This window comes from Eulemur rufifrons, chromosome 7, assembly GCF_041146395.1.
Source record: "Eulemur rufifrons isolate Redbay chromosome 7, OSU_ERuf_1, whole genome shotgun sequence".
Lineage (NCBI taxonomy): Eukaryota > Metazoa > Chordata > Mammalia > Primates > Lemuridae > Eulemur > Eulemur rufifrons.
In genome coordinates this window covers 90,791,398-90,816,692 of record NC_090989.1, presented here as the reverse complement: position 1 = coordinate 90,816,692, position 25,295 = coordinate 90,791,398, and the positions used below count along the sequence as shown (strand labels likewise).

Below are 25,295 nucleotides of genomic sequence, written 5' to 3'. Positions count from 1 at the left end.
TTTATAATTTTTGAACCTGAATTTATCTCCATTTTATGTATAACACAAAGCATTTTTTCTGCATGGCTTTATGTACATTGAATTTTCTAGGACTGCAACAACTGGGTAAATTGAGGGACAGTTGTAATTTTTTTTGTTTGGAATTTACCAAGAGTTGGTCACCATTTTGGAAAACCACATCATCAACAGCAACATTATTCATGGTCTTTGAGCAGCAAACAACACACCTACGTGAGTGTGCGTTTGTAGCAGTTGTATTCATAGTGGTTCTACAAGTCACTGCAAACATCTGACGACTTCATTATGTTTCCCAGTGTACTCGTGCCCCAGTACTCACATGTTGAGATAACTATTGCTTTCATTAGGAATTACTTTCCTTTATTTATCTTTCATACTCAGGGCATATTGATTTTTTAAAAAAATTAAGTGTGTGGGAAGGTAACATCATCTCTAGTTTTCATTCCAGAATAGTAAAGGAAGCATTACAAAGTATTTTTTTTTTTACCAAAAGTTGACCTGGGTGTACTAGGGTGAAGAATTACTATTCTAAGTGAGAGATAGCTGTATAAATAATCTTTACTTAATTTGGTAATCCATTAAAAAATTCTTGCCTCAGAGTTACCTTCATATTCATATTTGCCTTATCCTATTACCAAAGTGATTTTGCATTTTGTGCTTACCCATCATGTGATTGGAGAGGGAGAGGCATACTGATTCCAAAAGTATATATTGATATAGCTGGAGAATATCAATATTGGGGTGCAGGCAGCCATCCATGAGTAACTGCATGCTGCAGACCACATGAAGGAACTTTTCCCATTAGAGGTGGTGAGAAATGGAAAATCTAGATCCTTGAGAAATGTAAAGAATTCACTTCAGCAGAACTAGATAGAATAGAAGTGATTCCTCATAGCCTGTAACTCTGACACCTTTTCAATCGTCCACCACACAAGTATATTGTAAACATATTCCTATTTACATTTTGTCATATTCCTAGTGTTTTGTTTTATTTCTATACCCAGAACTTTTTGTGATTAAATTGAAAGATTGCCAGACTAAAAAGCAGTTAGACTTAGAGAGGACTTACACATTGAAAAGAGGATCGGGACAAGATACCAGGAGATTCTCTATTTGAAATATTCTGTATTAATCCCCTCTTAGTAAGGGTATCCGAGTATCAGAGTATTCCAGACATTGTGTAATTTGGGGTTCAGAAAAATATGGTCTTTTCAAACGTGAATTTCTTTCCAAGTCAGAGTCTATGGTTCTGTCATATATAGGAATAAAGAGCCCGCCCTGGGTGCAGTGCTCTCAGAGAGCCTGCAAACAACATCGAAAGTTCCAAACTGTGCTTCATACAATGCTGCCCAATAGTAAAGGTAATCACTTCATGAACCCCCACCCAACTTTATTACATCACTCACAGCCTACCCTGGCTCCCTGTGACCCTCTAAGAACAAAGATTCTCCATCTTAAGAGGGTATAAAGGAGAAAGACCCAGGTGCAAGTAGGCAAAAGGTGGAAAAGGGCTTCTCCATTTAAGAAATATATTTCCCTTCACATTCCACCAAAGAAAGTCATTAGATAAATAAGTACTTTTAAATAAATGTACTTTCACTTGGAAGGATTAAATCTAGCAGTTATTCACACTTAAATGTCAATTACTCTACTCAGATAAACAGAGGTTTTCCCATTAACATGTAGCTTACCTTACTTTGACTAATTTCTTAACCTACTTATCAACTAATTTAGCAATTTCCTAAATAACTTCTGACTTCCTAATTTCCTTCTTCTATTTGACACACATTGTTAAATCAGGCACTGTAGTGAATACCAGACACACAAACAGTAAGGCAGGCAGATTTCCTGACCTTTGAAGCAACTGTATTCCAATCAGGAAAGAGTTTAGTACACAACTTATTCCATGCAGCCACTATTTAATACCATAGAGCATCTATGAAGTGCTCTTGGAGCCCACTGGGTGAGTGTGATCCTTAGGGACATGGTTCTTTGGTTGCTGTGAAAACAGAAAGGCTGGAGGAGGGAGCTTTAGAGCTGCATCTTGGAAGGGGAGCTGGGCTTTGGCAGTCAGCAAAAAATGGGGAAGGGTGGTTCCAGGCAGACAAAAGGGCACAGCTAGAATGACACATGCAGGCTACTTTGGGGATTGGGGAAGATGGGTCTGCAGAGGAGAACTGGGATCAAGTAATTGAAGGGGCGGGACCTTTTTAGTAGATTGGCTGATTCTGGCTGAAAAGGACTGTATAGTTCATCTTCTCCTGTAGCTTTAAAGCTCTTTCTTAGTTGTAGAATCCTTTTTTCACACAAAATCTTATTTGAGAGCCCACTACGTAAATAAGTAAAAGCAGCGTGGCTCTGTTTGAAGGGGTAGGAGAACTGAGGCTGGTCTGCTCAGGATCTCCTTCACCCCACACCTCCCCAAAGCCCCCGACCCTCCTCTGTGGTCCCCAGGGCCCCATGGGAGTGGGAAGGGGTGTCCACTGTCATTGGGGTTGTTCCTTTGTTTTACAGATGATGCGACTGAGCCCCAGACCTGAAGTTGAATATTCAATTAATGACAGAGCAGGGGCTAGAATGGAGGTCTCCTGACACCCAGCTCTAGGAGCTTTCCAATCTCCCATTCAGTCATCAAAAACATTTATAAGGTACCATCTCTATGCATCTATGTTAGATTTTAGGGACTCAGAGGTCAATAGGAAGAATACAGTCTTTTTTTCTGGGGGAAGGTCCTTAAAGTCTAGGGGAGAAAACAGAGTAGAAAACCAACCAGACAAAAGGACTGTCCAAAGGGAAAGAAGGCATCAAGAAATACAAGAGGGAATGGCGGAGCATCTCAGAAAATAATTTGCTAACTCTGCAGTTTCATCCAGGCCTCTGAGATCAGCAACAACTTGAATGTTGCTCAGAGCTGCTATGGTGGGCCATGGTTGCAGATATCAGGCCCAATTAATGGTTTTGATCATACTGTGTCTATTATACTTTATACTAGGGAAATAGGAAGGCTGGGGTGGGCTGACCAGCAAATGGCTGAGGTCAGCAATTCCTCATCCATGAAGTCAGTTCCTCCCAAGTGCCCGTTACCTGCTGTCTCTCAGACACAGGATGGGATTGGTTGGGCTATGCTATACAACTCACCGCTTAGGCCCAAACCTGCCTTTAAGAAAGTCCTCACCAAATATAGCATTCTGCTGGGAAGGTTTTTACCCATTTCCTTCTCATTTTCTTAGTGTTTTTTTTTATTTTTTATTTTTTATTTCAGCTTATTATGGGGGTACAAAAGTTCAGGTTACATACGTTGCCCATGTACCGCCTGTCCCCTCAAGTCAGAGCTCCAGGCGTGTCCATTCCCCAGACAGTGCGCATTGCACTCATCATGTAGGTATACACCCATCCCCTCCTCGCACCCCCCCCCCCGAGTCAGCACCTTCAAGCGTGACCATTCCCCAGACGGTGCTCAACGCACTCATCATGTAGGCATACACCCATCCCCTCCCCCCAGCCCCCACCTCAGTCTGATATCCAATTGGTATCATTCCCAAATGTGCATTTAGGTGATGATCAGGGAAACCAATTTTCAGGTGAGTACATGTGATGCCTGTTTTCCCATTCTTGGGATACTTCACTTAATATAATGGGTTCCAACTCTCTCCAGGCCTTTATCAAAAAGTCCCAAAACAATACATGTTGGCATGGATGTGGAGAGAGAGGAACACTCATACACTGCTGGTGGGACTGCAAACTAGTGCAACGCCTGTGGAAAGCATTATGGAGATACCTTAAACAGATTCAAATAGACCTACCATTCGATCTAGCAATCCCATTATTGGGCATCTACCCGAAGGAACATAAGTCATTCTATGACAAAGACACCTGTACCTGAATGTTTATAGCAGCACAATTCACAATCACAAAGATGTGGAAACAACCCAAATGCCCATCAATTCATGATTGGATTAGTAAATTATGGTATATATATATACCATGGAATATTACTCAGCTATAAGAAATAACAGTGATACGACATCTCATTTTCTTAGTGTTCTTATAACATCTCTCTTCCTTTTATGAAGTCACAGCAGGGCTAGGACATGTATATACTGCGATGGTTGCTGGTCTTGCTTAATGTGGATTGGGAGTGGGGTATAAGGAGAAATCACAAGACCTCAGAGAGAAATGGAGTGTAGATTCTTTCTGAAGCGTTTGTTTTCTCTGTGACGCCAAATTCCAGATGGTGGGTAATGCAGTGTCTCCATCATTGTTGTCTCTCTTGAGAAGCAGGTTGCTGGATCCCAAGGATCGTCTATCCAGTCCCCTGTCACATGCGGCTGGACCCACTGAACCTGCACTGATGTCCTCATCCCGATGCTCTTGGTTAGCCAAGAAAATTGTGGGTTTCTTTTTCGGGGAGTGACTGTTAGGCACCCTCCCCTCCCGCCTCACTGCCGCTCTGTCTTCCACCTGAGCAACCTTGTCCACTCTGTCACCTGTCAGTAGAGCCCAGGCCACTTTTACAAATGTGTCTGGAGGAAAAGCAATTTGTCTGGGAACACCTATGTTTCTTTCTGTCTAAGAAGAGACTTATGATTTCTCTGCCCGAGCAGGCTCCAGGTGGACAGTAGCTGTCCGTTTTTAGGGGATGGGAGCATCATTAATCAGTGGGTGTATGACACCATTAGTTATTGAACTTGACAGGGCTCCAATTAAAGTTGGGTAGGGAACAGAGAGCTCTCAAGTCCCTCGAACCACAGCACTAATATATCAACATATAATCAGGCAGGAAAGAAGCTGTCCTTATAGTCAGAGAAGTGACTCCTAAAACAGGTCAAGGAAATAATTTGCTGATTAAATGTGACCAGCCCATCTATTTATTATTTTCTCTAGATCTTCCTCTATAAAAATATTTTAGAGGTTATTGGAGGTACATATTTTCCATAATATGATGAATTCAAGTATTATATTGTCTTGTCATGCTATTTTTAATAATCATCATTATGCATATTATTTTACTTGATTACTATATCAAATGGAGACGATGATGGTGATGATGATGATGATGATGCTCATGTGGTTGCTTTAAACTAAAGAATCCACAAGGTTAGCTGCTCCCTGAGCCAATCTTCTAGCCCAGATTAGTCCTTCTTCTCTGCTGAGGTGGCAGGTGGGCTGGGACTGCTCTTTTCTCTGCCTCTATCATGTTTATGTGGGTGGCCTCAGGTTAGCACTGAAGGCTGTCTTGGAGGGGAAAAGATGTTACAAAAGGAAAGGCAAAGGCACATGTTTTTTTGGCATCTGCCTGTGCCAGGCTCATTGTACATGCTTCCTCAGGTAAGCTGTGGGGATGCTGAGGCCAGCGCCAGCAACCACTCTGCTTTAGGACAGGAAGTGAGGTGTCACAGAATTCACACGGCCTCTGGGGAGACCCAGACAGTGGTTATGACGATTCAATACAATGGTACACACAGATCCACTTTGCCCAGTGCCTGGCACACAGTAAGTGCTTAACAAAGGACAACTAAAATTATTACTATCTGTGATGTTGGGCAGGTCACCCAATTCACTGAGCCTTAGTTTCCCTACCTGGAAAAAGGTGATATCTACTGTGCAGGTTGTTATAGGTCTTCCAAAGACATGTGTATAGTTCCTGGTGTATAGCAGGCACTCTGTCAGTGGGAGCTATGGCTATTACTTATTGGTGAGGAAAAGGAATCTCAGAGAGCTTTATTTAGCAGCAGGCTTTGGAGTATTTATACAGAAGCCTTTGCCTCAGAGGTGGGAGAAAAGAGGTTGGAAGCAAGTGCTGTTGGCTGATGGTTTTAGAGACTCAGCGTTGGCAGGAATATTAGAAATCTAGTTAGACTGAGACCTATGTGTGCTTGACGCATTTCTAAAACAGAACCTGGAAAAGTTTCTTCCTAGATTTTAAATCTTTGATCTGGAAACTTCTTGTTCTATCCCACAACTCCCACAACTCTTAGAAATTGTGAGAGTGAAGAGAAAGTTTTGTTTTTTTCACTCCGCCTCTCTTCGTGAGAACTACTGCCCCTCATCCAGGTGACTCCGAAAACAGGGCTAAAAGACTTTGTGCAGGTCAGGAAAGGAGAGTGGGGGCTGACATGACAACCAGCAATTCTCCCCCACCCAAATATTTCTCAGCTCATCGCTCTCAGGAGGTAGGCAGGGTCCCATTTCTACAGCAGATGAACGTGGCACTGGCAGAGATGACAGATCTGAGAGGCTTCCATGGGGGGCCAGGCCACTGCCCCCTCACCTTGGGAATATAACAGACAGGGTTCAAGGTGAGTGTCAAGGGGACCCGCCTGAGCCCTGCTGTGGCCCCCCTCAGCCCAGGTGAGGAGGAAGTGAGACCGAGGCCTCACTGAAAGGGGACACAGTCTCAGCAGATGCCCAGGGAGGCTGGGGGGCGGGTAAGACACAGCAGGTCTCTCATGGGCCTGGACGCCCTCTCTGTGGAGGACCTTCCCAAAGACATGAGAGACCCCTCATGAGAGCAATGTCAGCTCAACTTTTCCCAAACTGGGCTAACACGCAGGGAGAAAAGGAGCAAGGCCAGAGTCTCAGGATTTAAGAGACTCAGGAGAGAATCTTTGGGTGTGGGGATTCTCCCCCATCCAAAAGTTCTCCTCCCCTTGTGATACAAACACCTACCATGTTCTCCTTCCTCCTTCTTCCCTCCCCCTTTCTACTGCGTGGCCCTCAGAGCTCCAGGAGGATTCCACCTGCCATAGGGCCTAACTATTACATTTGTATTTTAAGGGGTCAGTGTAGCCACCTGCTTGTCTACAAGGAAGGAAGGGTGGCCTGTGCTTGGTAAGCTGTGGCCGCAGTATCTTCTGTGCACAGCTGACAAGACTCTTAAGAACTGTCCTTCCTAAGAGTCTCACCTAGATGGTCCTGGTGGAGTGTTTCCAACGAGGCAGTCCCTACCGAGTGCAGTGACAATGGTGGGTTTTTAGCTGAATTTTGTACAAGGGAACTCAGTGAATGGAACAGTGACTCTCTTGGATACATTGGTGGCTTCTTGAAAGAGGCATTCCTGCCAACAAAAATTTCAGGTGCTCTCGGCTGGATTTATAGTATTCAGACACATGAACACTCTCATAATTAAAACAGTCTCAGAAATGTTTTCAAGGGAGCAAGCAATTGTATTTATGTTTCACATATAAGAGAAATTCATTATATTGGTTATTTTTTTAAAGTCTAAGAAATTATAAGCTGGTGTATTTATAAACAAAGTCTTAAGATAAATAAATATATCCAAGGGCTATTATTGAATTTATTCCAATGTAGGAAATGCCTAAAGAGTTAATGAATGGGATCTAAAGGTGTATGTGTGTATGTGTCTATATGCTTATGTACATAAATGTGTACATTATATATATGTTTTCCATTACTTTGCAAGGGACTTTTTGGAGTCAGATCTATGAAAATGGCCAGTGGTGATGTATAGTGCGAAATGTTTGTGATGCATCTTAGCAAATCAATGCTTTCCACACATACACTCATGGCTTTTAATAAAGCCAGGCACAGTTTGCATCATGGACAATGCATTCCTTGGGTTATTAAATAAAGAATCCATTCTATTGCTTGCTTTTCCCTCTTCTTCATGCCACCTTACTCTTTACATTGTGGTGTTTGCCTTCCCTGCATCCCAGAAATTGCCCTCTCCAACCCACAAGCTGTCAGTAGGATTGGCCTCTTATCAGCATGTCTGCAGTTTGTGATATAAATGCTCATGCCCTTTTTGTTGCCTTGTGTAAAAATCTGTTCTTCCTTAAGTTCTATTTCTTCTTCTCTGCCCATTTCTTTGCTTTCCATTGTTGCTTCCATTTCCATCTGTGTGTAGCCATTTCACAAAGTTCTGCCTTCAGCTCTTTTCTCTCCTTCCACCCCCTGCTTTGGTGAGCTCACTTCCTTGCCAGGGCAAGTGCCAGGGCCCTTTGATTCACTCAGGTGGCTGTGGCTCCTTAGTACCAGCCTCTGTGAACTAGCAATGTGAGGAGTGGGCCAGAGTGTTCAAAGCAGATGGCCTGGCACGTGCAAAGTTCCTGAGCTGCTGTGGTCAGCTGATTAGACTCCACACATAAAGTTTGCCTTGCATAGGCCTCTGAGGACAAGGGCTGGCACTTGGCATAACTCCTCTTCATGAGTTTCCATCAATACTCTTCTCTCAGGTGTTTATCCCATGGTTATCAGCAGGTACCGTGCCTTACATACCTCTGGATCTCTAGCACCTATTTCAGTGCATAGAGTTGAGGCTGCTTAAATATCACTTCAGAGAGAGAGAGAGAAAGAGAGACAGAGAGAGAACTTTGTCATGGTACCCTGTTTGTTTTCCTTTATGGCACTTACTATGATTTATAATTATTATATGTATTTATTTACTTGTGTTCTGAGGCACAGCTTATTTTGTGATCAGTAGCATTTCTATATACTAATAACAGTCAAGTTGAGAGTCAAATCAAAGACTCAATGCCATTCACAATAGCTGCTAATAAAATAAAATACTTAGAAATATACTTAACCTAGGAGGTGAAAGATCTCTATGAGGAGAACTGCAAAATGCTGAGGAAAGCAATCGCAGATGACACAAACAAACGAAAAAACATATCATGCTCATTGATTGGTAGAATTGACATTGTTACAATGTCCATACTGACCAAAGTGATTTACAGATTCAACACAATCCCCATCAAAATACCAATGTCATATTTCACAGATCTAGGAAAAATAATTCTATGCTTCATTTGGAACCAGAAAAGAGCCTGAATAGCCAAAACAAACTTACACAAAAAGAACAAATCTGGAGGCATCACATTTCCAGACTTCAAATTATACCACAAGGCTATAATAACCAAAATAGCATGGTACTGGTACAAAAATAGAGACATAGGCCAATGGAACAGAACAGAGAACCCAGATATAAAACCATCTACTTACAACCAACTGATCTTTGACGAAGCAGACAGCAACATACACCAGGGAAAGGAAGTCTTATTCAATAAATGGCACTGGGAAAATTGGATAGCCACATGTAGAAGAATGAAACAAGACTCCTATCTCTCACCACTCAAAAATTAATTGAAGATGGATAAAAGACTTAAATGTAAGGCATGAAACTATAGAAATTCTAGAAGAATATGTAGGAAAAACTCTTCTAAACATCAGCCTAGGCAAAGAATTTATGACTAAGACCCTAAGACGATTACAGCAACAATGAAAATATATAAATGGGACCTGATTAAATTAAAAAGTTTCTGCAAAGCAAAGGAAATAATCAAAAGAGTAAATAGACAACCTACAAAATGGGAGAAAATATTCACAAACTATACATCTGATAAAGGGCTAGTATCCAGAATCTACAAAGAACTCAAATAAAAATCAGCTAGAAAAAAACAAATAACCCCATTAAAAAGTGGGCAAAAGACACAAACAGAAGTTTTTCAAAAGAAGATAGACAAATGGCCAACAAACTTATGAAAAAATACTCAACATCACTAATCATCAGGGAAATGCAAATCAAAACCACAATGAGATATCACCTTACCTCTGTCAGAATGGCTATTACTAAAAAGTCAAAAAACAATAGATGCCAGTGTGGATGCAGAAAGAAAGGAACACTAATAAACTATTGGTGGGACTGCAAATTAGTACAACCTCTATGGAAAACAGGATGGAGATTCCTCAAAGAAATAAATATAGACTTACCATTTGACCCAGTAATCTCTCTACTGGTTATCTACCCAAAGGGAATGAAGTCATTTTATGAAAAAGACACCTATACTCGAATGTTCATTGCAGCACAATTCACAATTGAAGCACAGCCTTTTTAAGCCTTATTATAGGAGGCTGTTCCTGTAAAGAAGAGAATTCTTTTTGGCAAATACCTTCAGAGCTAAAAGTATGCTCTTTGCACAAGGTTTATCTGGAGAAAGGGAGAGTAGGAGGTGGGCCTACTGGATCTTTTTGCTAGGGGCTGAGGGGCTTCAGAATCGGAACTGTTCATTTGCATTAAGAAAGAACTTAGGCTTGTTAGGTTGGAGACTGGCCAATAATAGTGGTAGTAGTGACAACAATAACAGCAAACACTACACAACATTTGCTTTGTGCATAGGCAAGATTAGGCACTTTACATACACAATCTTAGTCTTCACAAGATGGTTATGATGCAGAAATTATTGTTATTTCCATTTGCAGTTGACGAACCCAAGATCTCAACAGGTTAACAGGACTTTCCGACCTTTTCCAATAACACACCTAGAAAATGATACTATTTGTATGGAAAGGGAAGGAGGTAATGTGTAAAAAGCTGAGGCTGCTCACAGGTGGAGGTGACTAGCCTGGGGCCACTTCCCAGGTGTCTTGAGGGCTGAGGGATCCATCCCTTGCTATAACTTTCAGCAACCTGTTTGGGAAGCTCTAGGTTAGGTATATTTCCCAAGTCACATAACAAGTAAATGGCAGGGCTTGAACTGAGGCAGTTCAGCTAGGGGAACTAATTGCATCTGGTTCCCAGATGCTAGATGGGGTTGGGATGTGTGTGTGTGTGTTTGTGGGCGGGAGTTGAGACAATAGGCCTTTCTTTATAAACCTTTCCCCTCCCCAGGTTCTTTTTCTTACTAACTCAAGTTACAGGCAATCTAATTCAAACTCTTCATTTTACAGAGGAGGAAAACAAAGTCAAGAGATGTAAACGACTTGCCCAAGGGCCCTGAGCTGCTGAGGATCAGAGCTGGAACTAGAGCTTGGAAGCTCTGACTTCTGACCCAGGCCTAGTTGTCTCTTGTAGTGCTCACAACTATTTCACGTGTGCATGTCTTGTTCCTTTGCACCGACGCCAAGCTCTTTGTCTCAGAGTTCTTTCCTGTGTTCTGCAGCACTTTCTGCCATGCTGAGCCCAGAGAAAGTGATCAGTCCCTCCCACCGTCACACTAGGTACTCTTGGTATTCATGTCCCAATCTTCCAGGTGCTTCAGAAGATGAAAAAGAAGCCCAGGTTTTCCTGGCTTTGCTAGAGGAAACTCATTTTCACCACCAGCAGTTTGAGAAACTTGCAAATTTCTATTACATGTGCTCACCTTCTCTGAACTGGTAACTGACATCCTTCCTACAGGGCTGTCAAGGGAGCCCTATATAGAAGAGCTACATGAACTTCACAACAGCTTTCTCCTCACTGCTGACAGGTGACAGAAAGAAGCTGAACTTAGAATTCATTTTCATGACCTGATTTACAGAAGTTTTGATCTAGAAAAGTGTTCTCCTAATCAATAGAATAGGTGAGGTACAGGCTCTTTTGAAACCCCAATAAGAGTGAGGGTTTCCTTGAATCATTTGATTCTCCTCAGTGAGTTTTTAAATTTGGAGGTGTGTGTCTGCATTAAGCAGATTGAGGGTAATGGTCCCTGGAGCCAGGCAGAATCATATTCAGACTTAGCCTTTGGCGCTGACTGCCTTGTGGCCTTGGACAAGTCACCTAGCCTGTTTGAGCCTCAGTTTTGTAATCTGCAAAATGAGATACTAGTGACATTTATTTTGTAGGGTTTGTTGGAAGGATTATGCAAATAGTGTTCAGCTAGTGCCAGGCACATCAAAGTCCTCAAGAGTTTAGTTATTGTGATGAGTCATAAAACAGGGACACTAACACCCACCTGACTTTATAAACATCAGGGGTAGCTGCTATCATTATTAAGATTTTAACATATGGCTGTGTATTTGGGCAACATTTTGGAGAGCTAGTCTTCTGGAGGTTTGAGGACTGGCATGCATTTGTTCATCTTCACATTTCTTCCCCACCCTCTCAATATTTCTGCCTCTCCAACCCCCCACTGTGGTTAAGAAGTGTTGTGGGAGCAAACAAATGCAAGTTTGTGGAGTGAATGAGTGATCTTAGCTCACTGAGAAGGACTGTAAAGGACCAATTCTCTCGGTTCACCTCTCAAGTCTGACTTCGAGTTGAGGAGGGAAAATGGTTTATTGTTCTACAAAAAAAAAAAAAAAGGGAACTTGTCAGATTATCTATATAGACTCCCAATCTTTAGAAATCTTTCCTTGGTCATGAGACTCCAACCTGAGATGAGTACCGGAACGGGGAGCCTATGTTTGCGTTCTGCAAGCGTCTGCAGAGCCTGGAGTGTGGAGAGGCCAGGAGCATCCCTGCAGAAAGGCATTTGCTGGGCAGAGCTCTGCCCCCACCACCTCCCCAGGATTTGTTTCGAAGGGCTCACGTGATGATGGAGCAGAGAGTGCTGAAGAGCAAGCGACAATGGCAGGAAATACAACTTACAAACCGTAATGCTAAACCACAAACTAAGGGTGCCAAGAAAACACTACTCAATGTGATGGCTTTTTATTGCCTTTTAGACCCAACCAACAAGAATTGATTGCAATTTATTAGTCCACATCAATGAGACAGATTTCCTGGATTCAAAGATCTCAGAGATAGCAGGCTGAAACGGAGGAGTGTGAGCTTCAGAGTCCTATAGTCTTAGATTTGAGCTCTGACTCTGCACTAAATAGCTGTGCCACTTTCAGGAAGTTGCTCTAACCTCTGACCCTCTGGCTCCTCATCTGTAGAGCAGAACTAAAGTCACCCTCCTCCCGGGGTGGTGAGACGGGAAGGAGGTGCTACATAAAGCACCTCTGTAGTGCTCTGCACACAGAGATGAGTCCTGTGTCCCCCATGGTGTTCTGTGGTGGTCGTCTTTGCTAGAGTTCTCTGTTTCTACTTTCACTTTCTGTCACGAGAACTGTGTTGTAAAATCCACTATTCTAATGACATTATTTCAGAATCATTCTCATTTATTACGTGTCTTTTCTTGGCTGGAAAGAGTATTTCTCCCTCTCCCTCGCTGTCCCTCATCCACCCATGCCCAAATCCTCTCCACCCCAAGCTTCCTTTCAACCTTCATTGTCAGGGATGAAGGCCTCATCATCTCTTGCCTGTTTTATACAATATGGGCACAACCAGTTTTCCACTTCTGTTCTCTCTCTGCACTGTGTTACTAATGTGTATAACTGGTCATGTCCCTGAACTGCTCAATGCCTACAGAATGATACCCAACCTTCCTGGCTTGGCCCTCAAAGCCCTCCTTTAAGAACCCTCTTTGTTTAGTGAATTATCCTGAAGGACCATTTTGATTGGGGAAAGATAGTTTTTGGAGAATGGCCAGGATGAACTTGGAGGGTGATGAAGAAATAAGTAAACTACTTGAATAAGATATGGACAAGAGTTTTAGGGCTTGACAGTGAGCAGACCAGGTAATAGAAGGTAAGGTTGAAGGAGAAAGGCTGCCCATCAGTGGGGCTGGAGGCTGAAGCCAAGACCAAGAGAGAGAGCTCCCCAAAGGCAGGGAGAACTGGGTGCCCTATAGTTGGGTGTGAGCTTGCTGTCCATGGGGGCTGACTGTATTATGCCCCCCGTCTCTGGTACAAATTTTCCATACAGTTCACTGCACACACTGCCTTGTGCTACTGATGCTTCGAGGGGAGGAGGGATTGGGTGGCTTCTAGTTTGGTGAAGAGGTAAAGAAAAGGGGGCAGCAGGTAAAGAAACGCAGAGACAGACTGTGGAAGCAGTGGTTTAGAGCTGGGAGGATAAGGGAAAGGTGGGCTTCACGATGTCCTGGATTTATTGCGGGGGGCTTTAGGTTTTCCAGTTGTAAATTGACTAGAAATCAGAGCCAAATTTATTTAAATATGTCAGAACAAATTGACCTCAGCAAACTGGAGGGCTTAGGGGTTATGCATCCATTATAGATGTGGCAGTGACAGCCAGTTTTCCTTTCTTTCCTATCAACAGAGCTCTGTAATAGTGGGGTGAGCAGAATGTCCAGGTGGAAGATTCCATTCCTCAGCCTCATTCATGGTGGCCAGTTGTCTAGGCTTTGGCCGATGTAAGAAGCTATAGGGAACAACTTACAAGAAAGCTTCTTCAAAAGGGGACAGAAGGGTGGAGAATGACCTTCCTCAACTTTCCCTTCTTCTCCCTGCCTTTGTAATGCAGACGTACTGACTGGAGCTCTGGCATCCATCTTGGGCCTTGAAGACACCTTGCACTGGAAGCCAAGTGTCTGGATAGTGGAGCAGAAGCATGAAGGGCCCTGCGTCCCCTGGCTGCTGGGCCACAGTAGCAGCCTCCCGCCAGCTTTCTTTCACACAGGGGAGAAATGAAAGTATCTCTTATTTGTGGTTCTCTGTTGTCTGCGATTGAATCTAATCGTAATCTGCTAATACAGTAGCAGAATAGCAAAATGATTAAGAAGCGAGCTCTGGTGTTAGACAGCTTTTACTCCATTCCTTACTCTGTCACCTCTTAAGCAGGAGGAGCCTTAAGCAAGTTACCAAACCTTTCAGAAGCTTCAGTTTTCTCACCTGTAATATTTGAGAAGTGTAACACTACTTACCACATACGATGTTGTGAGGATTAAGTAAAATGTGTTAAGCATTTCAAGCTCTTTCAGTATACAGTAAGTGCTTCAATAAATGGTACCTGCTGCTACTATTACTATTATTACTACTATTACTGGGATAGCTACTTATCAAGTTTGGCATTCATCTCCATCAGTAAGCAATGGGTCCATTAGGATAGAGACCATTTCTTGCCTGTTTGTAGTAACTGCCCCAGGACTGGTATATGGTGGGAATCCAATACATTTTTACTGATCCATATCTTATTATATTTTTGCCATTTTTTTTTGTAAGTAGATGATAAAAATCACTGGTATTGTGGGTATTGTGTACCAGGCAGGGGACTGATGCTGCATATGGACCTTGTCATTTAATCCTTACAAAAAACCATTTGAGATATGGACTTAAAGGGTAATTACAGAAAGTGCACAAGATTAGGAGACAGTCAGACCTATATTCTGTTTGAGATTCAATTTTAATAATATTAAAAGGGAACTGGATATAAACTTAGAAAAAAGTCAAACCTGCCACTCTTCTGCCATTCAAATTCATAGGAGCCTCTTGGGGCTTTGAATGGCCCAATGTCCCTGGCATGATGTCCCTGCTTCGTTTCATCCCCAGCCAACTCAATCAGAGACCCTCTGTAAGCCATCCTGCCTCCACCCCTCAGTCTCTTCACAAGGCTGTAGGCGGAAACCAGGAAGAAAAAAATGATTTCCTCTATGTGGTTTATATAACCTGCCATACACAAAAGGGTTTTTTAGGTTTGGCTTGGGCATGGGGTCCGGTTGTGGCCTCCTGAGCTATGAAAGAGTAGATAAGGCCTTTCGGACAAAACACAGCTGCTTCCTCTGATAAGTTTCCCTCCACCTGTGACAGGGCTGTGGGCAATTCTGGTGCTGGGGCAGGACTGGTAGGAGGAGCTTGGGAAGTTGCCGTAACTTTGAGTCTTGTCAAATTGTAAAGAAAAGAGTGTGTTTCCTCTCTCTCTTTCCTCTGTTTCTCTCTGAGTCAGATTTGTTTCACATTATAAACAGGTTTGCATAGCGTGGGGGATGATGCCATAAGGCCAAGAAAAATCTCCGAAGAGTCTTCTGTCCAAATAGTTTCTATTTTAGCATGATTCTTCTTCTCATAGGGCATGGCTGCAGCAAAAGATAGGTTCCGGTTCCTGTAACACAGCGGTTCTCAAGCTGGCCCCACAATGGAAGTCCCTAGGGAACTTTAAACCAGTACCAATGCGAGGCTCCACCCCGGTCCATCTGAATTAGAATCTGGGAGTGGAGCCTGGGCATCAGTGTTTCTATAAAGAAATAGACAGAAATTAAAAGAAAATTAACATGCAAGCCACATACAGGGAGAAAGTATTTGCAAAAACATGTGTCTAATAAAGGACTTGTATCCAAAATGTATAAAGAACTCTTAAAAGTTAATAATAAGAAAGCAAAGAACCTAATTTAAAAATGGACAAAAGATTTAAATAGACACTTCAGTTTCAGGTGAATCATGTCCCAGTTACCCTGACTTGCTCATTGTATGTTGTGTGCTTGTATCAAGATGTGACATGTACCCCATGAATATGTACAATTATTTATGTATCAATAAAAAAATGAAAAAAAAATAGACACTTCACTAAGGAAGACCCAGGAATGGCAAATAAACCCATAAAAAGATGTTCAGTATCATTAGTAATTAGAGAAATGCAAATTAAAATAACATTGAAATATCATTATATACCTTCTAAAATGGCAAACAAAAAAACAACAGCTGATGACTCTGAGCTGGCAAGGAATGGAGCAACAGGAATGCTCATATATAGCTGGTGTGAATAAAAAATAATATAGCCCCTTTGGAAAAAAATTTGGTCTTTTATTATAAAGTTAAACATTCACTTACCATACACACTAACAACTCCACCCCTAGGTATTTACTCAAGAGAAATCATAACTGGTATTCACACAAAAACCCGTGTGGGAATATGTACAGTGACTTTATTCATATTGGCCACACCCTGGAAACAAGCCAGTTGTCTTCCAACTGGTAAATGGATAAGCAAACTGGTGTGTTCATATGGTGGGATACTGCTCCTCAGTAAAATGGAACAAACCTCTGATACACAACATGAATGAATTTCAAATGCATCTCACTAAGTGAAAGAAAGCAAACTCAAAAGGTTACATATTGAATGTTTCTATTGGTATAATGTTCTGGAAAAGGAAAACCAATAGGGACTAAGAACAAATCAGTGGTTGCCAGGCGCCGGGGTCGGGGAGGGGTTACCTACAAAGAGGCAGCATGAGCGAACTACTTTGGGGGTGACGGAACTCTTCTATATCTTGGCTGAGGTGAAGGTTACACGACTGTATGTGTTTGTCAAAACTCACATTATATATACAAAGGGTGTGTTTTACTATATGTAATTATAACTCAATACAACCAACCCCATTTCATTCATTATTGCAGAAAAAAAGCTGTCAAGTGATTTAAATTCACAGGGTTGAGAGATACTGTTGGCACAACAGATTTGAATCTAGGCTCTGTCATTTAAACTTCATTTTCCACATACATAAAATTGGAGATAATAGAATCTCCCTTAAAGAGATATCATGAGTTTTAAATGTTATACTGACAACCACCTAACAAAGGATTTGACACAAAATGATATTCATGATATCACTTATTTAGTGCTATGTGCTAGGCAATATATTAATAGCAGGTACATTTATAAGCAACTCTATGAAATAGATATTATTATTTTCAAATTGGAGAAATTGAGGCTCAGTGAAGTTATGGAACTTGCTCAAGGTCAGTGGCTGAACCAGGTTCTAAGTCCAAACTGAGCATTCTTAATTACTACACCACTCCTGCAGTCTATATTTCAAACATCCCACTCTTCAACTGTCACTTCCTAGCCTCTATCTCACTTTCTCAGTATTTTTATCCCAATGATTTCCTGACTTCATTGAAATCTCCAATTTCCACAGATCCTCCCACTTTTCATGAATCATCATCACTCTCATGTTTTCACTTCCCTCCTTATTCAGCCTGGATTATGTGGTTCGGCATGGTTTACTCTTCCTTTGCAAACACCCTTAACCCCATTGCTTTTTTCTCCTTCTGCTTAGAAAAAACTAAATCTAGCAAATCCTAATTTTCTCTTTATTCCATTCTTGCAACCAAGCAACAATTATTGCTGGAGATAAATGCATGACTGTGGAAACTGGCAGGCAGGCCAGGTTTTAATTAAGACCAGGAGAAAAGGACCATGTATTAGAAAGGGTAAGATATAGGGGAGCTTGATTACTGTGCTATGGAGAAGCGGCGGGAAGTTTGGCCAAGGGAGAGGCAATACTGGGATGATGATGTGGGCGTGGAGAAAAGAGGGTGGAGGAGCTTCCTTAAGTTTAATGACCAAGGATTATGAGAGTGAGAGGCCTGGCTGAAGAAACCTGGTCTACATATGCTAACATTGGCACAAGTTATTTTGGTCCTGGCCCTGGCTGGGGGCCATAGGAGGATTCTGGCTGGCTTCAGTGGGTAAATGAGTCAGTCACAAAGTATAGAGAAGTGTTATGGATGTGGCCATATGTGCACTGGGGGAGAGGCAGCATTTTTTCTTCTGGTGCCTGATGTAGTGGTGAAGGCACCAGTTACTTGGCAGTACCAGGGTCTTTGGTGGAGCTGGGTTAATGAGGTGCTTGTAAATGTTTAACAACTGACTCTCCGAACAACGACAGCAATCGCAACAACAAACACATAGTCTCATCATAGCTGACTTCAAGTTAACAACATGACATCGCTGAATGTAAAGTTGGAAAGAGGTAGAAACGATCAGGGCTCTTGGCAGCTGCTGCGAGCTGGCTCCAGCACAACACTGGTTGGGCCAATCTTGGGCTCTCCATCTGAGCAGTGGAAAAGTCTAGACTATACAGTGCCTATGAGCACGTCCCCAGAATGCAACTGGACCTTGTTCTGGTTTCTAGCTATAATATATCCTGTGAAGGAAAAGACAGAAGTGATTCATCCACAGGAATCATTGTGGTATGGGGGCTGGGTCAAAATAGGATGGGATCTAGAGAAAATTGTGTAGTCTTCATTAACTGGGCAGGACCCTGATGTATCTGCCCTGTGCCCTCTGTGGGACCCCCTGGTTATACGTCTGCCTTTTTTCCTACCATTGCTATTCTATTCTATAGGATAACACGTTTGGATCTATAAACTCATGGTAAGTAAATTTTTTTGTCAAAAAAGTTTGGAAATAATTGCAATCATATTAATAGAAATTCAAGTATCCATAAAATTCATTCATGTCAATAATTTATTTTCATCTATAAAGGAGAAAAATCCTCTATTCTGTAGAAACCTCAATTATTAGGATATTAGTACATACAAGAGTGTGACTTCAGGAAAAGAGGATAGTGGTAAAAACCAGCAGGGAGGGTAAGTCACCACTGGAGATTAATAAACTCAGTCTGGAAATATTTCCCTTATCAAAGTAAAACAATGTCAACTATAAACCAGCATGCTTTCTGGTTGCATATCTGCAATCTGTCTTTACATGGATGAGGGCTATTTAATCTGGATGTATGATATTAATCTTGCGCTTTTCTTATGGTAGTATGCACTAGTACACAGAACTCCCAACATAAGTTAGAATTTCTATTTCTCCTGAAACAATTGAAGAGATCAAGACATTCACTGCCAGTACCTGCGTTGACCCACATGATCTGCCACCCAAAGCTCCAGCAAAGCCTCACACTTTTGCAATACAGTCATCAAAAATCAGGAAGATTTTGTGTTTTTCAAGTTGTCCATTGACTACTTCAGCAATTCTGGGAAGATACTGTGGATGCCAACTCAAGAGAAGGGAGGGAAGAGGAAAAGGCCATAGGAGGGCCTTTTCACAAATTATCAACATGGAGTCCCGGCACCTTATTTTTAAAAAATGAGTTTTATGACTCTTTCTCAAGGGGAGAGAAGGAGCTGTTGACCTACCTCTGCAGAATATCAGTCTGTTGGGGCACCTACGGCACCACAGATGGTGCTTTGTGACTCTCACAATGGCCTCAAATCTCCTAGCTTGTCTTCCTTCTCCTTGGGAGGTACAATGCCAGCTTGAGGCTTATGAAATCCCAATCATAGCAGATTTATTGACTTGTCATTTTGCTACTCTGTCTATCCCTTATTATTTATATCCTAGGGTGTCCTTTCTCCTACCCCAAAGGGATTGACTTATCTTCCAGTGAAAGGGAGAGTTAAAATAAAAATAGAACCATTAGAACATGACAGGGAATGAGAAGTTGGGAGATGTCTGTACACCAGAATAATTATTTGTATTGAAAAACCAAAAAAAAAAAAAAAAAAAGGGAAGCTACTATAATTGAGTTAAAACCTCGCCCTGATTTCCCTGGAAGTCATGGAAAACAGAGAACATAATGAACAATTCTCTGCCACTTTACAGAGCTCACCACTAAATACTCTAGAAAAGTGGGATGCACAGCGAGCAGTCCAGGAAGCTGCTGTCCACAGGACTTCCTGCATGAGACACTCACCTGATAATATGGATGCGACGGCTGCAATGATGAAGGACACAATGACACCAGGTCCTGCCATTTCCTTGGCCACCAGGCCAGATACCACATACATGCCAGTGCCCACACAGCTGCCAACGCCAAGGGAGATGAGGTCCACGGTGGTGAGCACCTGGGCTAGCTTGGTGCCGTGTGCTGTGGTGGCCCCAGTTCCCTCTAGCATGGACTCTACCGGTTTGGTGCGCAGGATCCTGGAGTGCATGGCATACCAGGCAGCTCCCCACTGCACCCGCCGGGGATCCAGTGAGGCCAGGAAGCCACTCATCTTGAGAGATGGGGGTTGCAGTGGAGATCAGCTGATGGAAGAGGGCTACAAAAGCCTTAATGGATGGTTCTGGAACTCATCTAGTGAACAGGGATCTCCCTCTTAGGAAAGGTCCAGAGGGACCTGAAGCAGCCTTCTCCTGGGCATGGATGTCTGCAGGAAAAACACAAGAAAGGAGAAGATGAGACCAAGGGGAAACAAACTATGACTTGGAGGCACAATTACTGTCCTTAACTGGAGGTTAACGTCCTGAACTGGTAAAACTGGTCTATCCTGTGTGTTCATAACATGGATGGGTTCTATGTGTTCCATTTCCCCTTGGTGTTTCCCCTCAGTCTTAAATGACAGCCTGCAGCTTGCACTGTGTTGCATAGTCGTTCTAAAAAGGATGATCTGAGTCAGGGCTCTGCCACTTACTGCTCTGGGACCTCAGGTAAGCTACTTCCCTTCTCTTGCTTCAGTCTCAACTGTCCAATGGGATAACGAAGCCTCCCTCCGATTGTTGATGTGAAGATTAAATGAGCATATGTCTATAAGGAGCTTAAGACAATGCCTGGTACATAGAAAATGCTCCTCTGACTCAACTCTAAGTACTTCTTACTTGGCCCTCTGAGCACTGGGTCTGTGATTCTTGGATATAGTTTTAGGGGATACAACATCCTCATTTTTTACATAAGATGTAAAATTAGATCCAGAAGTCTCAAGAGGCCATGCCACCCCGTGGGGTTGTTTTGGAACTTGGCTTTCAAATGAAATGAAAAAGGTTTTGGTCATTCTTTTGTGCTCAAAGTTGGGAGTGGCAGGGAGTGCTCCTGGCATTTGAGGGAGGGGGACTCTGAGATGCTGAATGTGTAGGACAGTGTCACATAACTTTTGGATATCTTACTCAACATTCCTGTAGATGAAAATCCTGGTTATGATGATCTGAGCCTAGAAACTCTCTTTTACATATAAACACGTGGGATATTTTGGATAGTCTTTATTTTTATTTCAGCATATACAGAGGTACAAATGTTTAGGTTACGTATATTGCCCTTTCGCACCAAGTCAGAGCTTCAGGCGTGTCCATCCCCCAGACGGTGCGCACTATAGCCATTAGGTGTGAATATACCCATCCCCTCCTCCCCCCTCCCATCTTCCCGACATCCAGTGAATACTATTACTATATGTGCACTTAAGTGTTGATCTGTTAATACCAATTGATGGTGACTACATATGGTGTTTGTTTTTCCATTCTTGGGATACTTCATTTAATAGAATGGGTTCCAGCTCTATCTGGGATAATATAAGGGGTGCTATATCACCATTGTTTTTTGTGGCTGAGTAGAATCCCATGGTATACACATGCCACATTTTATTAATCCACTCATGTATTGATGGACACTTGGGTTATTTCTACATCTTTGCAATTGTGAATTGTGCTGCTATAAACATTCGAGTGCAGTTGTATTTTTTATAGAATGTCTTTTGTTCTTTTGGGTAGATGCCCACTAATGGGATTGCTGGATCAAATGGTAGTTCTACTTGTATCTCTTTGAGGTATCTCCATATTACTTTCCACAGAGGTTGCACTAGTTTGCAGTTCCACCAGCAGTGTATGAGTGTTCCTATCTCTCTGCATCCACCCCGACATTTATTGTTTTGGGACTTTTTGATAGAGGCCATTCTCACTGGAGTTAAGTGATATCTGATTGTGGTTTTGATTTGCATTTCCCTGATGATTAGAGATGTTGAGCATTTTTTCATATGTTTGTTAGCCATTAGTCTATCTTCTTTTGGAAAGTTTCTGTTCTTGTCCTTTGCCCACTTTTTGATAGGGTTGTTTGATTTTTTCTTGCTGATTTTCCTGAGTTCTATATAGATTCTAGTTATCAGCCCTTTATTGGATGTGTGACATGCAAATATTTTCTTCCATTCTGTAGGTTGCCTGTTTGCTCTCATGATAGTTTCCTTGGCTGTGCAGAAGCTTTTTAATTTGATCAGGTCCCATTTATTTATTTTTGTTGTTGCTGTGATTGCCTTTGGGGTATTCTTCATAAATTCTTTGCCTAGGCTGATGTCTATAAGAGTTTTTCCAACATTTTCTTCTAGAATTCTTGTAGTTTCACGCCTTAGGTTTAAGTCTGTTATCCACTGTGAGTTGATTTTTGTGAGAGGTAAAAGGTGTGGATCCTGTTTCAATCTTCTACATGTGGCTATCCAGTTCTCCCAGCACCATTTATTGAATAAAGATTCTTTTCCCCAGTGTATGTTTTTGTCTGCTTTGTCAAAGATTAGATGGCTATATGAGGATGGTTTTATATCTGGATAGTCTTAATATACAAGTACACTGAATTTCCAAGGAAGGCAATTATAGAATAAATCAAAGGAAATTGTAATTTGTTTAGTTTGGAACTTAAGAAGAATTGTTCACCATTTCAGGAAACCAAGGCCCCCATGAGAATGCCATCTATAGTATTGCTTTTCTGATGCAGTGCCCTGTAACACCCTGACATCTGGAGCTGAGATTCTTCATGTGCAAATGTCTGACAGCTGCATTTGGACATGCCTAGGATTTACATACTGAAATATGTTATATATATGCAGGCTATCCATGAATTTCACTTCAGGATACTAAAAAGGGGTATAAAAAATATTTATTATGAAAAGGGGTGTCGGGTCTGATAGACTTGACAACTACCGTGTTAGGTGGTTTCTAAAGTTTTGTCAAATTAGAAAATGCAAATATCATATGAAGCTACTTTGTTTGGAAGAGAACGCTTTATAAAATGTATAAATGTATAGAATTTTTGAAGTATAGTCAAACATTGATTCCAAGTACTGTACTGATAAGCCTAGGACATTTATATAATCAATAAGTACCACCTACATAGCTGCTAATATTATTAGTTAGTACTACTTAGCACTTAATGTAGCACTTGTCTGCTTCTAAAGGCTTTGCAAACACTAATTTAGAAGAATCAGGTGAAATGTGGCAGTTTGGTTCACAGGGTTGGGTGACAGTCCTTCTGGTTTAATTGCCTTCTAGATCTGACAGTATTGCTTCATGCTGTGTTATTATTTCTGACAACACCTTAAATATCACTGCGGTTGAATAGTGTCACTGTATATGCCAGAGCTATTGAAAAGCCTAGAGTGTCCGCATTCCTCTTCCTCCCCTTCTCCTCCTCCTTCTCCTCTTCCCTCTCTTCCTCCTTCTGCCTCTCTTACTCTTCCTTCTCCTCTCCTCCTAAAGACTTCTGGATTTGTGAGAAAATATACCACATGTGTACCAGGAAGACTACCAGAACAACTGCTTTGGTTGAGGCCTAGTAGGGAAATGAATGTTTCTGTCTTTTTGATTTCAACTCAGCCAGAACATATTGAACATCTGCATGTGTCAAGCACACAGGCTTGTAGATGCAAAGACGTGGTCCCTGTTCTCACGGGGCTTGCAGTCTAGGACAAGAGGTAATGGACACCCAAATCTCATTGCAAATGAGAAAGTTTGGTTTCTTTTTTCTAAAAAGCTTGCCTTTTATTATTTCTCTTATTACAAAAGAATATCATGTCTACTGCAGAAAAATCAGACAATATTAAAAAAAAAAAACCACATGAGTAAATAAAATACTACCCAGCTAGCATCAACCTATCAACACCTGATTTATATTCTTTCAGACCCTCTTCTGCACAAGCATGCATACACATCTATTTGGGTGGATATATATGTGTGGGTTTGTGTTTTATAAAATGGGATTATACCATTCGTTCTGACTTAAAACTTCTTTGTTTTGCTTAACAATGTATTTTAGTGTTTTTGCACATCAATAGTTATGGAAACATGATTTTTAATAACTGAATAGTCACCTAACTATTGTGGCTTCAGTGTTCTTATTCGGAAAATTGGCCTGTTGCTTTAGTTTCAGTTTACTCATTCCAAAAAAATATACACAGCATCTTCTCTGCACCAGCCCAGTCTTACACATTAGTTGTTGCGGTGAATAAGGCATCCAGAGTCCTGCTCTTGTGGAGCTGACATTTGGTGAGGAGGGACAAGACAATACAAGGGTTGACAAATAAAACTAGATCATTCCAGAGAGGGATAAGGGCTATGCTATGCACTGAACTGTGTCTCCCACCCTCAAATTTATATGTTGAGGTCCTAACCTCCATTACCTCAGAACGTGACCTTATGTAGAAACAGGGACATTACAGATGTAATTAGTTAGGATGAGGGCATACTGAGCCAGAGTGGGCCCCTAATCCAATATGGTGGGTGCCCTTATGAAAAGGGGAATTTGGACACAGAACCACACACACAGGGAGAAAGCCATGTGAAGATGAAGGCAAGGATCAGGGTGATGTTCCTACAAGCCAAGGAATGTCACAGATTGCTATCAACCCACCAGCAGCTAGAAAAGAGGCATGGGACACATTCTTCATCATAGTCCTAAGAAGAAGCCAACCCTGCTGATATCTGGATCTTGGGTTTCTAGACTCCAGAATGGTGACATAATAAATTTCTCTTGGCCAGGCACAGTGGCTCACGCCTGAAATCCTATCACTCTGGGAGGCCGAGGCAGGAGGATTGCTTGAGCTCAGGAATTCGAGACCAGTCTGAGCAAGAGCAAGACCCCGTCTCTACAAAAAATAGAAAGAAATTAGCCAAACAACTAAAAATAGAAAAAACTAGCCAGGCATGGTGGCACGTGCCTGTAGTCCCAGCTACTCAGGAGGCTGAGGCAGGAAGATAGCTTGAGCCCAGGAGTTTGAGGTTGCTGTGAGCTAGGCTGATGCCACTGCACTCTAGCCCAGGCAAGAGAGTGAGACTCTGTCTCAAAAAAAAAAAAAAAAATTCTCTTGTTTAAGCCACCCAGTCTGTGGTACTTTGTTACGGCAGCCCTAGCAAACTAATACAGGCTGTAGAGGAAATAAATAAAACAGGGTGATGAAGGGGTGGGAAGGTCTCTTTGGACATGGTATTGGCAAGAGGGGCCAGTCGTGTCAGGTGTCAG

General features: G+C 42.0%; 1 protein-coding gene across 1 annotated transcript in view; it reads right to left on the bottom strand.

The window, feature by feature from the left end:
* SLC7A14 (solute carrier family 7 member 14) overlaps positions 1-20,301 on the bottom strand; it is a 56,753-nt gene extending 36,452 nt beyond the window's left edge. Inside the window, exon 1 of the mRNA XM_069472934.1 lies at positions 19,998-20,301. Coding sequence (XP_069329035.1) covers positions 19,998-20,301 — 304 coding nt within the window. The remainder of the gene's footprint in view (positions 1-19,997) is intronic.
* Between the last annotated feature and the right edge of the window lie 4,994 nt (positions 20,302-25,295).